The sequence below is a fragment of the Antedon mediterranea genome, chromosome 3, assembly GCF_964355755.1.
Source record: "Antedon mediterranea chromosome 3, ecAntMedi1.1, whole genome shotgun sequence".
Taxonomy (NCBI): Eukaryota; Metazoa; Echinodermata; class Crinoidea; order Comatulida; family Antedonidae; genus Antedon; species Antedon mediterranea.
In genome coordinates, this window is record NC_092672.1 from 17,981,010 (window position 1) to 17,999,578 (window position 18,569).

Sequence of the window (18,569 nt, forward strand, 5' to 3'; positions counted from 1 at the left end):
CTTCCTATTTCTATGATTGATATGCTCTTCTCATTTAAACATTCCTTTTGCTAGACTTACTAAAACTAAATTTTTTATAACTATATCAGGTCCTAATTTGTGGAATCATATCCTGCCAAATATCAAAACGTCAATATCATTATTTACTTTCCGAAAAAAGTTAAAGAATCATTTATTATACTGCTTAGTTAATATGCTTATATTATCATTATTTATACTCATATACTATTTATGTTTACACAAAATACTAGTTGTTGTTTATTATTGCAATCTTTAATCTATACTATATATAATGTATATATAGTATACATTAATTATATGTATACTGTACATATTTTTTTCATTTACCAATATCGGTATTTATTTCATTTATATCATGAAACTATTGAAATATAATTTAAATAATTTTGATAAAGAAGATGTTAGTTATGTTATTATACTGTAATTTTTTATCCTAAATTATACAATTATATATTCTAGGTTTATTTTTTATTTTTTTAGTAATGTGTTTTGTTGTGGGTCCCTACGAGACAAGTTTTTAACTTCTAGAAGGGATCCATGATAATAATTACCAATTACAGTACTGCTTTATCTATGTTCACTTTAATATCTTTTTTCTATTTTGTATATATATTCATTCATTATTATCTAAATAAATATTATCTGAATCTGATTTAATTTGCCCATACTGTCAAAAGGATCATCACATTGATGACTGTAAAGAATTCAAGAAACTAGTCCGACGAGACAAGCGACAGTTCTTCATGGATAAGAAAATATGTTATTGTTGTGGTATGTCGACTGATCATAAAAAAATATAACTGTAAGGGTATTGTTAAATGTAAGCAGTGTCGTTACGAGCATCTTTCTTGTTTAAATATTTATAAACAGAATAAATCTACATCGCTTTGCGCAAATATACACAAAAATCAAGTGACTGATAATTCTATGATTCTGCCAGTGTGGTTGAGAAATAAGCAGAATCCGCAAAAAGAAATCTTAGTTTATTGTATTTTAGCTCTCAATCTAATAGTTGTTTCGTTGCAGATGAGATAGTACAGAGACTCGGAATTTGCGGAGAAGAGATTAAACTCAAGTTATCTACAATGTATACATCAGCCGTGGTTACTTGTAAGAAATTTAAAGGTCTGGAGGTTACCAGTTTCGACAGAAAAACAGTTACACAATTGCCTAGTGTGTTCTCAAGAGAATCAATTCCTGCAGAGACTACTAAAATACCTACTCCAACTACTGCGTCAAAATGGAAACATCTTGAACGGATTGTAAATAGTATAACTCTGTATATGCCAAATGTACAAGTAGGCTTACTTATCGGTAATAATGTGCTAAGTGCTATTCGTCCTCGAGATATCATTGTAGGTAAAGACGACGAACCATATGGTGAACTCTCTATTTTAGGATGGGGAATTATCGCCACAATTTGTGAGCAAGATCCTGTGTTAAAGGTGTCGAACAGAACTGTAGTTTCTAACGGACCGTCAAGAGTAGCCTCGAAAGACAGATTGGTGAGTTTTAAATCTGCTAAAGAAATGATAATATCTATGTATGAACATGACTTTAACGATCTACAAACAACTCAGCTTCGTCACATGTCTGATGATGATTTTAAATTCTTGCATATAATGGATAACAATAAATTAGCTCGCCTACGTGTGCGAATTATGGGTTACGTAAGGCTGCGGAGGATGGTAAAGAAGAATTCGGTCTTCAACCATATCGTTTCATCAAGGAAGATTTTTACGTTGATGATGGGTTGAAGTCTTTACCTATAACACCCGCCGAAGCTATTTAGCTGGTGAATAATAGCACACAATTGTGTGCAAAGGCTGGTCTTAAATTACATAAGTGGGTAACTAATGACAAAAGAGTTCTTAATTCTATTCCAGAAGAATCCAGAGCATCAAATCTTAAGAAGATCGACGTTGGGAATCGACAGCCTATAGAACGGGCTCTTGGTGTTGCATCGAAAGTGATACTTTAACCTCCAGAATGGATTTTAAAGACAAGCCGCTAACACGTCGTGGAATACTGTCAACCGTAAGTTCAGTGTACGATCCCTTCGGAATTTTAGCGCCAGTTGTAGTTGTTGGTAAAATGATATTGCAGGAGCTGTGCATGGGAAAAATGGCAGAATGAGTTGATCGCAAACATAGATAAGGTCAGCATTAAACGGTGTTTTAAACCAGAGAACTTTGGTACTACTAAACACACTGAACTGCACTTCTCTGATGCATGCGAAAACGCTTATGGCCAATGCACATATTTGCGATTAATTAATTAATCCTGTTTATCTTTTGTCTTAGGAAAGGCCAGAGTGACACCAAAGAGCACAGTGTTGACAATACCAAGACTGGAGCTAACCGCCGCTACACTGTCGGCGCGAATGGATGAGTTTTACTTTATCAAGTTTGGCAAAGTAGGCTACGATCGTTTTAATGAGGTGTCGTTTCCGGCTAATACAGTTGCCTACTGATGAGTAGGCATATTTTTGTTTTCATTTATCGCGTATGTTTACCTGCGGAAAAGTAGGCTACGATCGGGCTGTTTGCTAGCGCGCTATGAAGTGTCCTTTCCGGCCAACTACAGAGTTGTCCTACTGATGAGTAGGGATTTTTTATTTCATCGGGGAATTCCCCTTGTCGTTAGTAATGAACGCAAAAATTTTTTCTTATCGCGTATGTTTACCGGCGGAAAAAGTAGGCTACGATCGTGCGGTTTGCTAGCGCGCTATGGCGCTATGAAGTGTCTTTCCGGCCAACTACAGAGTTTTGTCCTACTCATGAGTAGGCCTAGTTTTATTTCATCAGGGAATTCCCCTTGACGTTCGTATTGAACGCAAAAACATTTTTTTATCGCGTATGTTTACTGGCGGAAAAAGTATGCTACGATGGTTTTACTGTTTGCTAGGTGCGCTATAAAGTTTCGTTTCCGGCCAACTAGAGTTGTCCTACTGATGAGTAGGCTTAGATTAGGCCTATTTTTTTCATTGGGGCTTCTCCCTGACGTTCGTAATGAACACAAAAAATGTTTCTTCGCGTATTGTTTACCGGCGGAAAAAGTTAGCTACGATCGTTTTGTTGTTTGCTAGCGCGCTATAAGTGTTATTTCCGGCCAAACCAGAGGTGTCATTCAACATAAATGTTGTGCGAGAGTACCATTTCCGGCCGTCTAGGGTGTAAATTACCAAAAATCGCTTCGTCACAGCCCTAACCATGGTGGGGCTGTGACTCAAGTACTTAGTGTCGGAATGGCCCCCCCCCCCCCCCCCCCCCCCGGGGAGGGGTGCCGCCGAAGCGTGACCCTTGATGTGAATCCTGGGGAGAACACTGTCATCAGGTTGTATTTGTCAGATTTAGTTTGTAATTTTTGATAAAGCACCTGATGGGCAAACTACAAAAAAATTTGTGTTATAATAAAAAATATTGAGATATTGATTTCCAAATTTTTTAATAAAATTCTTCCAGTTACTAAATTCCTACTATTACTGTAAAAATGTCCGGATAGTTGTAGCTTTATAATATTATTTTTTATTAAATATAACTGTATGTTTCACAATTAATTGAAAAATATGTAAAAAAAGGACTTTGAATTTTTGACCCTGTGAGACACTTACGGCCTAGGTTACTGTGAAATTGCCCATATAGCTTGTTGTTTGCCGTGAAGGTGTTTTTAGTTTACCTACATGTTCTTTAGCGTGTTAACATGTATAATTGTAGAAGGACTACTTTGAATTACCAGGCAGCTTGCTGGATAAATGTTGTTCAGTATACTATTGTGAGAAAAAAATGGAAAGACAACTTGCAACTTATGTTTTCTGCGTAATTCATAATCCTTCATAATTGTTTTTAACCCAAAGGAGTGTGGTCTCCTGTCCTATTAACGTAGTGTTGGCTCCGTTACATACTCCATACATTGAATGGACTATTACACCAACATAACAAATATATTCGTAATCTAAACATCGCCCTAGAAATGGTCGATAACATTGATGACCCTAACATGAGAATTGTGATTCATGAGGACAAACGACCTGCCACCCCGCATGTTCGCAGGTACAACCCACCTACTGGAAACGAGGTTGCCATTCTGATGCCAAACGAACCGTTTATGAATAGAGATATCGTTTTTCATGGACGAGAAGCAGGTTACGGCACGTGTCAGAATTACACAGAGCGTTGAAACACTTCAATACCCAATCCTTTTCATGCATGGAACTGATGGATATTCCATTCATCTTCACACAGATGCTGGTCGTTAAATTACTCAAATGCAATATTACCGAATTGCATGATGTGTAGGTCAACTAACCATCTACTTTATTGCCGTAGACTGTTTCAACAGTATATAGTTGATGTGTTTTGTAAAATTGAAACTGAACGTTTACAGTACTTGAGAAAAGAGCAAAAGTCGTTGAGAGCAGACAATTATCAAAATTTCTGTGATTCTATCTTGGCTGAAGACAGTGACCCAAGAACAGTAGGACAACGAATGATACTTCCATCTTCATACACAGGGGGACCTCGATATATGCATGAGCGCCAGCAAGACTCCATCACTTACATCAGAGCATATGGTCGGCCTTCTTTATTCATTACGACAACCACAAATCCTAAGTGGAAGGAAATAGTAAATAATCTATTGCCAAACCAGAATCCCAATGACCGCCCGGATATTGTTGTGCGTGTCTTTCATTTAAAACTGAAACACATGATGAACTTATTCAAAAATGGCTTCTTTGGAAAATTGCAAGCTTGGTTTATTCAGTAGAATTTCAAAAGAGGATTACTACATGCACACATACTATTGTGGCTTCAGTCTGGATCAAAAATCAATCCCCAAGATATAGACTCCATAATTTCTGCTGAAATACCAAGCCCAACGACTGAACAAACACTTATAATTTGGTAAAATCACACATGAATCATGGCCCCTGTGGACCACTAAAACCGAATAATCCATGTATGAAAGACAATCACTGTACAAAACACTTCCCCAAAGAATTTCAACAGAACACTGTACAGGGAAACGACTCATATCCAAGTACAAACAAAGTTCACCAGAAGATGGGGGACATGTCATTTCCATAATAAAGGTACTTGATGGTGAGAAAATTCAAACAGACATTGATAATCGATGGATCAAAATCAACATTTATTTCCAAAATGGTGGCGTCACTAAAAAAGCAAAGCTTGTGTCAGGGACGCCAAAACAAAACAATCAAAAGCAAACAAAACATATAAATAAGACACAGAAATGAAAATAACAATAAAATGTAAAGCGGTACATTTCAATTGTAGTATAAATCATATTAATACATTTTCAATATTGCTAAAGGTAAATATATTAACAAAAAGAACATGGCAGCTAGGATTGTACCGTATAATAAAGAACTCCTGCGCCAGATGGGCTGTCATACTAATGTAGAAATCTGCAGTTCAATCAAATGTATCAAATACGTTTTAAAATATGTACATAAAGGTTCTGATCAGGCCATATCCTCTGTTCAGACAATGGACGCTAATGATGAGATTACTCAGTATCAAGAAGCTAGATATGTCGGCAGTATGGAGGCAGCGATGCGGATACTTGGATTTCCCATTCATGAAAGATACCCTCCAGTGTTTCAGTTATGTATACACTTTGAAAATGAGTTTACTTTACAGAAGAAAATGCATGTCAAATCGCTTTGGGGACCCCTCCAAAAACTATGCTGACTGCATTTTTCACTCTTTGTCAAACAGACGACTTCGCAAAATCACTACTTTATGTAGAAGTTCCCCAATATTATACATGGCATAACAAGGCTAAAAGATGGAACCGCAAACAAGGTGTACCATCCGAAAGCAGCCCAGGAGTTTTCAGGTCTCCATGTCTTGGAAGAGTGTACACAATTAGCCCAAAACAAAGAGAGTGTTACTATATGAGACTATTGTTACACAAAAAGCGTGGCCATATGTCATACAAGGACTTCAAGGCCAGGTGCGGGCAAAAAATTTCTATTGATCATACATTCCAATAATTATCGATCTTTAGTTTCCCCTATGTTTCATAATTTTTTGGATTTTATTTGTGTTACACGAGCTTGTTGAAAATAAGCACTTTCTTATCACTGGGGGGATAGTTCAAATTACACAGTAAAATCTCTATTCTTTTTTACACAAATTTTGTAAATAGAGAGGCATTTTAAAAAGCTATGAAAAATAAACGGTGTGATAAAAAATGTTATCAGATGACTAAATATAGGTAATATAACTTGAATATTACATTTCTGATATTTTTATTCAATTTCAGATTTTTATTTTCATACTATATCAAAAATTATCCACTGTATATCCACCATTTTTTTTCACCGTCTAGGGAGTCACCAGACATGTTATTACCGTATATTTCGGTGTATAAGTCGCACTTTTGACACGCAAATTTGACCTCTAAATTAAGGGTGCGTCTTATACACCGAACATAAATGCCTCACCACACAGATTGTACATCACCTATGTCATCACCTATAGATAGGCTATCGTCACCTCGTTTGCTAGGTTAGGCCTAGCTACAGTAACTAACTAACGTAACGGCAACCTGCTTCTGCCTAGTTTTCAAGGCATTTTAGCATGATGTTATACTAAATATGATGAAAAGATTTGTTCATTATGGCGCTCCGATAAAATTTCATTTGTAAACGTTTACGTACGATTGGAATAGTATTTATTTATACAGTAGTTATACGCACGATCGCCGTACCCCCAGCGCAAGCCCTTTCTTGGCGGCCACATGGTGTATTTATAGTTATACGCACGACCACCGTACCCCTAGCCTAGCGCAAGCCCTTCTTGGCGGCCACATGGTGTACGGTATTCGATTAGTACAGTATATTCTCCAGTTGATTATGGCATGGACCTAGCGTATACACTTCTCGGACACATAGACACTAATCGAATACGATTGTCCGTGAAAACGTGCGCCCTCTCGAAATGATCGAGCGAGGCTAGCCCACACACGTACGTGTTACACACACGGTCATGCACTCGATGTTGCGGCGAAACTCATGAATAACAAGTTAGAAAGAACTTGTTGAGGCTGGGCGCGGCCTAGCCTAGGTATGAAAAAACCTAAATAAAGGACGCCGTTGTAGATATAACAAAATATATTATTACAATAATATTGATTACAATTTAAAAAAACATGGTTTTGATGAAAAATAAGGTGCGTCTTATACATCGACGATATAAAAAATACCGATATTTTACTCTCAGTTAGGGGGTGCGTCTTATACACAGGTGCGAATTATACCTAACTACTGAAAAAAGGTCTTCCTGGTTTTTATGGAAGAATTTTGCCAAATTTTGTATTTGACCATATTAAGGGAAATTCAGGTTTTTTTGTCTCGATTTCTGTTACAAATATTTGATTTATGTACTATTGACCAAATATTATATTTAAAATTCATGCCTGCACCTTTAATGAAGTAGAATTTGACACCTATCACGCCATATGTCTAGCTATAGGTCTAATTGATAATCACCAACATTACCACCGAGCTTTAGAAGAAGCTGCTTTAGCAAATACCGAATACCATTTGCGAAAACTGTTCACAATAATTCTAACAGCTTGCGAACCAAGTGACCCATTGATGTTATGGGAACAACATAAACATCACATGTCAGATGACCTATTTTATAAGGCAGGTTTACCGTCTGACCATGAAGGTGAGGAGACATGTATCATCCACAATGAATGTTTACATTTAATTCAACAAGAGTTACCGAGAATAAGTGGAAAATCATTCACGTAGTCCAGTCACAGAACTTTGAGTAACTCATGAACAAAGACTAAATTTTTATACTGATTATGACCCAGACGAACAAGCGTTATTCGCTGCTGACAAAGAAAAATCTCTCACTGGTGAACAGAAAATCATTGCAACAGACTTTTTACATGGTCAACAACAAAATCCCTGGAATCGTGTTTTTAGATGCCCCTGGCGGAACTGGTGAGACATTTCTTCTGAAGTATTTACTACACACAATTCGTTCGAAGGGGTGGATTGTGATTGCATGTGCATCAAGTGGGATTGCAGCTATGCTTATTCCAGGTGGAAGAACTCTACATTCGACCTTCAAAATTCCATTAGATGTCCAAACCGAGATCACCCAACATGAAGTATTAATAAAAACTCAACCCTAGCTTCTATATTAAGGGAAAACAAGAGGACTAATCATCGATGAGGCTCTAATGACCCACAAATCAGCATATGAGGCCATGGATTACACATTGCGAGACATCACAGCAGTAGCAAAACCATTCGGTGGTATTTCAACATTGTTGTGTGGTGATAAGCGCCAGATATTACTCCTGTAGTGAAAAACGGTACTTGAGTCAATGTCATTGATGCTGCTATTCAACAATCTTATCTTAAAACCTACAAAATGTCCACCAATATGAGAGTACATCTAGCAAACAGCTCTGACGAGTTTTCTGAATTTCTTTTATCAATCGGTGTAGGACGTTTTCAACTTCTCCTACCTCCAGATACAATTAAGTTGCCAGCATTCATAAACCATTGTGGAAGTTCTAATGCTTTAATCGATGCTGTATACGGCCAAATTCTGAACCATTCTACTGACCATCAATGGTTTTTGGAAAGATCCATTCTTGCTCCACTAAATGAAACAGTGAATCAAATTAATTATTCAGTCCTTACTAAACTACCCTGGAGAACTAAAACAATTTAAATCAATTGACTCTACTTTGACTAATGAAGAAGCCGTACATTTTCCTGTCGAGTTTCTCAATTCTATCGACAGCATTACCGCCTCACTATCATTGGATTCACCTAATGGAACTAGATGTATTATCCACAAACTAAATCCAAATGTTCTTGAGGTGGTAATTTTAAACGGATCAGGAAAACGTGCAATTATAACGAGAATTCCGATGACACCTTCAGACGGTGACCTGCCATTTACATTTAAACGCCTTCAATTTCCCATAAGACTGTCTTTTGCTATGACCATAAATAAGCCACAGAGTCAAACGTTCAGAAGTGTTGGCATACACCTACTGTAGATACAACGGTTTTTTCACATGGCATGCTGTATGTTGCCCTGTCAAGAGTTGGTTCACCTGAACACTTACATGTACCAGATTCAAATACGCGAAATGTTGTATCAAAAACTACTGATGAAGTAGGCCTAACCGGAACAACTGAATACACACAAACTACTACCATGGAGGTAAATAATACATTGTTGCTCTGAGTGTTCTAATGTGTATTACTGAGTCACTTTCTATCATTATTTCTATTGACAGTCAAGGTCTGATCTTTCAGTGTCATCAATGCAACTAACTCCCACCCTGGGGTGGGTATCTTTGATAGTCAATAAATAATGTAAAGAGAACATGCATCATTTCATCAGTTGACATAAGGTCAAAGGTCAACATTTCAATATGTGGTTTTTGTCTACAGTAGATTTGGTAGTTTTTTAAAGTTTACGGATTAGTTTCTTTCACAGCCTTGAGCCATTTGGTGGGTAAGCATCTAACAAATCTTACTATATTGTTGGTTATCACTTTTTTCATCCCCATTGCATAGGAGTTCAACTACGTGACCACCAGGATTTGACCACCAGGATTAATTCTTCTTTCGAAAAAAGGCAGAGAAATACTCAATTACAGTGAACACAATCATTCCAAGCATGGCTAGCCACTATATTGAGGCTCATACTAACGATATGCCCTTGATAGGCCTACTACCCTGTATGTAATAATTACAATATAAATAATGAATAGGAAAATGCATGGCATCCTTACAGTGTACACTACAAGCATAATAATAATAACATTCGTTTTTGCTCATATTAAATTAAATAAGTGAACTTAATTTTATAAATTGTTATAATAATTACCTCCGCCAAGGAGGTTATGTTTTCACCCATTGTATGTTTGTGTGTGCGCGTGTGTGTGTGTGTGTGTGTGCATGTGTTTGTGTGTGTGTCTGTGAACAGCCTGGAGGCCACAGTTTTTATCCGATTCTCACCAAACTTAGCCACAATGGTTAATGACTCATCATATAATTGTGGTTAAATTTTGAAGGGTCAGGGTCAAAGATCAAGGTCCACAAAAAACAAAAACAAAATTCAGTGGGACTTGAACCAGCGATCTAAACTGTGAGAGGCTGGATACATAACCATTACACCAAACTCTCATCCACAACTTTGTAGTGTGCAGTTAGCCTATTTACACTTAGACTTTTTTTTTTAATATATATATTTTCCGGGGACATTTTTTTATGTAGGGGAATTTTACAGTAGGCGGAGGTTTGTACTCTCAGAGTACCCTCTAGTTATTAATGTTATACTATTGTTTAGGTACATAGCGGCAACTCGAAGTGGCTAAAACGTTTTAAACAGATTTGGACCATACCTACTATCTATATAGTTAAGTTTATTTTACTGTTTAATAAACTAGTAAATATTAAATTGTGTTTACCATGGTATTAATGTGTGATATTAACAATGAATCACTAACACTGGCTGGGTAGGGTTATATCAGAAAAAAGAGGTCCTTTAAAGATACTGTATGTTGTAAAAGTTAGGATCACATAGTAGGAATAGACATATAGATCAAATAAGATCTAGAATTGCTGAAGGTAAAGATAGAGAAAATGATAACAATGATAATATGTAAGAATTGTTAGAAAAATTATTTTTAGTTAATTATTAATTAGTTTTGAAAAACTTCGGGTAAAAATGAACACATTCTCTAATGGGGCTGTACACGTAATGATTATGTGACATCAAAATTGCATATTCAACAAAAATATTTGTAAAAATTACTTTGTCAGGGGGACAATAATTATATATATAATTAATAATAATAATTAATAATTATAGAATGTGATAGTATTAGCAAATATTTCAAATGTAGTTTTGAAACTTTCCCATTACAAACAATTGCCATAATTCTTTACATTACAATACACCCATCCTCCGGGACTTATTTTCAAATGTAGTTTAAAATAGTACAATTCTGGTGGCCATTTTGATGTGTATAGATGCATGCAGTACAGTAGCATTGGAAAAGCAAGAGAGGGGAGGTGGTTTGGGTGGATAGAGAGACATTTTTGTTACATGTTTGTCTACACTATCAAACTAGTTTAACAAAAAAGGTTTGATGTCCCCAAATATGGTAGTGATGATGTCCTCGTGTCCATATATGGGCACATCACATTTTTTTGTCACATAAAGTTTGATAGTGTAACTTTTGTGTAACAAACATGTAAAAAAATATGCGTCTCTCTATCCACCCCAACCACCTCCCTCTCTCGCTCTCTTTTTATAGATTATTAGTTGCTAAATATATGCAAAACAATGGGTCATAGCTCAAATTGACATTTCCAATTGAATTCTGACAAAATATTTTGTTACAGCAAATATAAATGTGTATATTCTGAACAATTTGACACCAAACTGAACTTTTTAGGAAAAATAGTTACCGAGATATCGACATATTCAAACATTAGAGGTCAAGGGTCAACAAAGCTTAATTTATGGTAATTTTTTGAAAAAAGTTTGCATTAGACTAAATATTAGATTTATTTTCTTAACATTTTGAGCCCTTTCTCAAATCTCTGAGATTGCGCGTTATTGAGATATTAGGCGATCAAGGTCAAAGGTCAAACTGAAAAATAAAGCCTTTGCGGCCATTTTTTTACAATTTTTTTCATTGTCTTCCAAGCATTTTGACAACAAAATTAACGTAAAATGTCCATGCGTTGTCAAGATATGCGATTTTTAGTTATAAAATAGAAAAATAAAAAAATTGAGGTCAAAGGTCACAGAGGTCAAATCAGATTTCCAGTAACTTTGTTTTGGCATCTCCACACTATACTCTACCAAACTGCTATATTGAATAATTTGTATCCAGTCTGGTAACATCCCACCCCTTTTTCTTCCCTTAGGGACTGGGTTGGCATTTATCAATATTTGCTTATATAAGTGCTTAAGCAAATAACTTAATCTTATTTATCAAACCGTCTTAGCAATGTCTTAGCAGAAAAATTGTCTTAGGTAAATTTTACTTTGCACATGCGCAAAATTAAACTCTAGAGGGCAGCAAATTATGTCTTAAGACGAAAAATTCTTGCTTACGCATGCGTATTAGCTTTTTTCTCTTAGCGATGGCGGCGCTATAACATTTTATCTCCGTATTTTCACTCCCAACAAGAGAGGGCGCATTCTGGCTACTATTGTTTTTATTACTTAAAATAGAGAAAGAGCACAACAGTCGGAAATACATACGAAAATCATTCGCTCTAAACTTAAATCAAATCAACATTTATTTATTTTTATCAATGACAGCGACCCTTGGCAGCCGATACAGTTTTCTAAAAGCTAGTCAATTGGGTCGTACCTATCCCGAAAATATTAGTTTTGCTCGTCCAATTTCTAGGCCATCTTTATGAAGATCGATATCATTATTTTAGCGTCCGTAGTACAGCGGAAAACGCACTAGCGTAGCCTTTCCGAATGTTCAATGTTCCGGCCTAGCGCGCTCGCGTTGTCAAAAAAGAATGTTTCTGTTGCAGAAATGAGATAAGACGAAATTTTTCATCTTAAGGCAGGGTGTTGTTTGTCTTAGATTTAAGACAAAATTAAGCAAATTTTTTTGCTTAGATATATTGATAAATCTGACTTAGGCAAAATCAAGGATTTAAGGCAAAGTTAAGACGATTTTTTTGAATAAATCCGGCCCCTGGACTATATGAATAATAACAATGGTAACAAATTACTCTTATGAATATTGTATGACCTTTGACGGAGAATAATAAAGAATGCTCTCTTGGTTTTATCTTTTCTAAACTAGCTAGAAACACGTCAGTCAATTCCGTGCTTCCTGCTCGGTGGCTGGCGCAATAGTCCAAAAAATATATATATTATAACATACATAATACCTACAGTATATCCTTGCTATCTGATTTTATATAAATTAATATTTTGTATTTACTGAATGGGGAGAATAATTATTATATCTTTATATAATTATTCTCTCCATTTAACTCATAAACAATAGTATTTTAAGCAAAATATAATTAATTATATAATGTATTCATTATATAATGTGGTATAAAATGTTTATTATATATTAGTAAAGTGTTATATTGTTTAAATACATAGTTTTACTTACTTTTATTTCATATTCTTTAAAGAAAACATTTGCTTTAAAATATTGCAAGGCTTCATCAATGACATCTGGTCCTGGGGCTGTTGACAAAATTGGACAAACATTTATTTCATCTTAAAGCTTATCTGTTAAGTTACCACTAAGTTTGTATTGCCAAAGTTTGAAAATTAGCAAATTTCACTACTTTAACAATAGGCAATCATCACAGGACTAACACAAAACCAGCTCTCAAGTATGTGTATGAGGTCTGGGTTTGATGCAAAAAAAAATCCAGGCAGATTTGTATTGCCAATATATTTGTTTTGCCAAAGATTGTAAATTAGCAAATTTCACTTCTCTAACAATATGCAATCATCACAGGACAAACACAAAACAAGCTCTCATGTCTGGGTTTGATGCAAGAAAAAATTCAGGCAGATTTTAATCTAGACATCATCTAGGATATTAACTCAGGACACTGGGATTGTAGCCAAGCATTCAACCCAACACTCACAGCAGATGATGAAGAAATGAGTATGTCTGTGCACAATAATCTGAAGTAAAATGAAATACACTGAATGATTGTCTTGTAAATACATACCGCTTGCAGCTGGGCCTTTGAATTTTGTTCTCAATGGCAACAAAGCCATCTTACAAATATCCCTCTCAGAAGCTAGTGATGAATGATAAGCCTGTAGTAAAATAACAATAATTATATATTACACATGTGAATGTAGCTTAACACTGTCAGTATTAAAACTTTTCTTTTTAATTGCACTAATTAATAACGCTAATATATTAAAATTGTCCAAAATTACAATGGAATAAAATTTGGCCTTTTTTCTTAGTACTTAAAACATGCTGAATACCATCATACATTACTGGTTAATAATTATAGCGATAATAATTAATGGACTGTGTGCAGTTATGAAAAGGCGGGCTGAAAATGTTAGTCCATTCCATCATGGATAAAATAGCAAAATGATTCGTATTAGTGGTGAGATCAATCGTTTCATTCCTCATGCTGACAATGTTACAAAATAAATCAATAAGTCCTGGAGATTTAGACTTTGAGGTAAAATTAAATATGCTAAAGATGAATTATTCGGAATACCCAATATTTTATTCATTCTAATGAAAGAAAAATACCAACAATCTTTAGAAACCTTCTATTTTGAACCTTTGACCTAGGCATATTTTAATTTGATAGACATCTTAGTAATCGATAGGAATACAAAAGCGAAATTGGTGTAAAAATACTCCAATATTTATAGTCACTCTAATATCGTTCATTGGGCCAAATAGCCCGATAGTCTTGTGTTCAATATGGTAAAATCGATCGATGTTTTATTTTGGTATATCAGGTATTCAATATGGATCGTTGCTGATACGAATTGCCGTTTTATTTCTGTCGATACATTTTTTATGTTTCCCAATTTAAAATGCATTGTTTTTTTTATGCACTCTAAAAAGATTAATTAACAAACACCTCCCTTTAGAAAAAATTCCTATTCCAAACGAAACTAAATCCATGTGGATTATATTACGGAAGCAATAGCTAAATTAATCATTTCTAAAAACAAACTTTATAGCAAATATAGAAACAATCCAACTACCTCAAATAAAAAGAAGTACAACACATACAGAAACAAACTAGATTTGAAATCGTCACTTTGATAAACCGCGCTAATGCAACATGCATCACATACATTATATGAACTTCAACAATTATTATGCCATTCTATAACATGAATTAAATATGTTTACAGTGTTGAATTGTACCTATTTTGTGTCATAAAGCATAACAGTATTTACGGAATACACTATATATGTTATATACAGTGTGGTAAAGTTGAAACGAAACCCATTTTTAAATCCAATTTTTAACGTGATGACATCATCAAAATGTAATATAAAGATAGCAATTTTAGAAGATAATTATAGACACAAAAAAGCAAGATGCGCACTATTTTAAGTGCGGTAAGTTTTACGAAAAAAATGAAAATCTGACTTTTTGAATTCAACTGGCCATATGACGACGTTATGACATCAGATAAACAAAATTTTTATCGGAATTCATATGTACAATTCAACAGCTTCCATAATAAGTTATAATCATGCAGGTCACTTTTCATTCTGAGGAGCTATAACAGATTGAAATATATACTGTATAGGCTAAATTAAGTAGGTCACGTTATTCTAATTTGTTAATGACGTAAGAAAAATAGACGTGCAACAAAATTCTGTGAAAGAAATGAGAACTAGATTTCAACTCGTCACTTTGACGCACGACAAACGCCACATGCACATCCTACGTTGGAATTTTGCACACAGAAAAAGATTATGGCATTATGACCTGAACTGAAGAATATGATATGTTGCTGAATTCTGTCTATTTTGTGTCATATAGTATACAGTATAAACAGTATAATATTTAATGCAGTCCTTCACGTATGAAAAACTCAGGAGAGCAATTTATTGCTCTCCTGGAATACTGAGAAGAGCAATTTGCTCTCCTAGTACAGTACATGGGTCCGGGAGGAGCCTCGAAGCAAGTTTAGGAGAGCAGAGGAGAGCAATCGCTCTCACTCGCCTTAAAACTGATGGACTGTATATATTACGTACAGTGTAGAATAGGTGAAATTATGGGACCCGCCATTTATTCCCATTTTTAACATGGTGACAGTATCAAAATGAAACACTAAGTTAGCAATTACGGAAGGAAATTATCTCAGCAACAACATATTAACATGTAGAAGAAACTTGAATTTCCAGAAAACGTTTTAATCATGATTATCACTTTTTATTCTGACGAACTATAACAGATTGAAATTTACTGTAAAGATGAAAATAAGTGACCCAAATTATTTACATTTTTAGACATGATGACTTTATAAAAATAAAATATTTTTAACTCATGCGAAAGATAGTTTGACCTAGACAATATTAAAATCTCTGGGAAAATGGAATACGGATAAGCGAGTTGCGCTCTACTGAATGTGATAGCAATAACAGAGGAGACAAATATCCTATATTTTATATTCCAGTGGCCATACGATGACGTCACAATATTCGTTTAGATACATGATCCGATATCTACAACTCATCAACTTCTAGATTTTGTAATCAAAATAAACGATTCACGGTTTACTTTAGAAACTATGACTGTTTAAAAAAAAGACTTAGTTTTGACGATTTTGTTCAGCTTTTTCATCAAAAGCGTGTGCGAATTGTCTAATTCAACGTGTTTGTATGGCGTTATTTAAAGTGGAAAAGGTCTAAATTGTTTTCAAAATTACTAGGAAAGGCTTGAAAAATATAATTCAAGAGAAAAAAACATGTTTTTCATACTCCGTGCGCACCTTATACGTAAATAATTTCGCGTGTGTGGGAATTTTTGACATGCGCAAAATGTCATAAAACATGTAAAAAGTTTATTAATCATTAAGCATTTTGAAATTTTAAATGCGCATGTACGCGTAACTTCTTGTCATTTATTGAGGTTTTATTCTTGGAAGTACTATTAGAAGTCAATATAGGCCTATATCATATTTCGTTAAATTAACATTTTAAATTGACAGGTCTTGGTAGTTCTTACGGTAGCCTATAAGTGTCACGGCAACTTTCAAAAAATATCACGGCAACTTCCCACCATTAGGGAATCCGACACGCTATTGTGCATACCCAGAGCGAAGTAATTATAGCTTGCACTAGTGTGCCACAGACCGCGGACCACATTACCCGAGAGTCGGAGTGTTAACTAGGGATGTAATGTAGCCAAAGATAGTGTCACTATCTTTGCTGTGGCCTAGTTAGTCGTCGCGCGAGCGAGAGAACGATGGATAAAACTTGGCCTAGGCCATACATGAATTAATAATTAAAATACAACTACACCACGCGTTAAAATAATTATTATATTGATAAGAATCAGCTTGCGTATTTCAAGAAATGTACAAAGTGAATAGCGTAACGTTGCGACCCCGACTTCTCCCGAATAGTTCTGTTTTTTTTTCACATCCGCGCGGCGGCTGCTGCTGTCAATAACAAATCAACTTGTATACGATTGCATGATGTTATGTACAGTATAATGCGTAATACTATATGAAATCTTTTATTTTGTACTTGAAAAATCATAAAAATTAAAACTAGGCCTAGTCATGTAATTATAATTCATAATTATATGAAGTTTATATTTGAATGAAGCTACGACTTTTTTAATTACGAAATAAATAGGCCCACTGGTCACATCTAGGGGATATGAACGGTTGAGCCGCCGACAAGTTGAGCCGCCGGTGATTTCTATGGAACGCCCAGTGCATGCGCCTTTTACGACATTTCGCGTAGTGATTAGGGTGGTGTCCTAGTACATACATTCATGGTTGGTTTATTGTGTCATGAAAATAAATAATATATAATTACATATTACAATTACCAACACAGCAAAGGAAAGTAGTAATATTTAATAATTTAATTGTTTTTAATCTTTCGAGTAAAAAATTCAGTGCACTCATAATTTTTCTCGCGTGTGGGCCTACCACTGCCACCACATAAAGTCACGTTGTCTCTCAGGACTAATTAATAATAATAGAGTATTAACATTCTTCGAATGAGGTTAAATAAATATTTTTTATTTACTAATCTTTGAATATCATATTTTATTGAATTTTACAATGTTAATACACAAAATATTTTACTAAAAAACGTGATTTTATGTAATTATTTTACCGCAAAATGGAGTAGGCCTAGTTCATACAATTACAACTGTCGACTGAGGGGCAACATGTTTACGACTACGTCATTTTTTAGTAAAAACGATCACTTTCGGTGATGTTTTATATTTTGGAATTTACAAGCCAGATTTTCATAATTATTTCTTTAATTATAATATTTAATAATATATATACTAAAAACCATGATATATAAACTTTTGAATGTACATCGTTATCCCTAATATAAGTAGAACGAGCACCGCCGAAAGTTAGCATTTGGCGTTCCATAGAAAATAACGTTTTTCTGGCGGCGGCTCAACTTGTCGGCGGCTCAACTTGGCCTAATCCACATCTAGCTGGTAGGCTTACTACTAGGCTAGTTTACCGTGGCGCAGCTATTAAAATGATCCATTGCTGTTAGTATCTGTACCTGTAGAGTAAAATAGAGTCGCCGATTACCTCGCTCTGGGCATGCGCAATAGCGTGTCGGATTCCCTAACGCTGGGCAGTTGAGTTCCGGTCGGTGCCGGAATCCTAACCACGGCGTATAATTTATTATTATCGTTTCTAGGCCTAGGCCACTACACACAGTGCAAGCAGTAGTGGCCCGGTCAAATAAATGCACTTCCTCCTCCTTCATTCCTGTCAAAGAATTGTGAGGAGCCTAAATTTCCACACTGA

General features: G+C 35.2%; 1 protein-coding gene across 2 annotated transcripts in view; it reads right to left on the reverse strand.

The window, feature by feature from the left end:
• The window catches only part of LOC140044983 (actin-related protein 2/3 complex subunit 3-B-like), a 30,453-nt gene that overhangs the window by 11,668 nt on the left and 216 nt on the right, over nt 1-18,569 (reverse strand). For both annotated transcript variants that reach the window (XM_072089705.1, XM_072089706.1), the window contains 2 exons: nt 13,781-13,871; nt 13,204-13,280 (listed from right to left, as the gene is read on the reverse strand). In XM_072089705.1, coding sequence (XP_071945806.1) covers nt 13,204-13,280; nt 13,781-13,871 — 168 coding nt within the window. The remainder of the gene's footprint in view (nt 1-13,203; nt 13,281-13,780; nt 13,872-18,569) is intronic.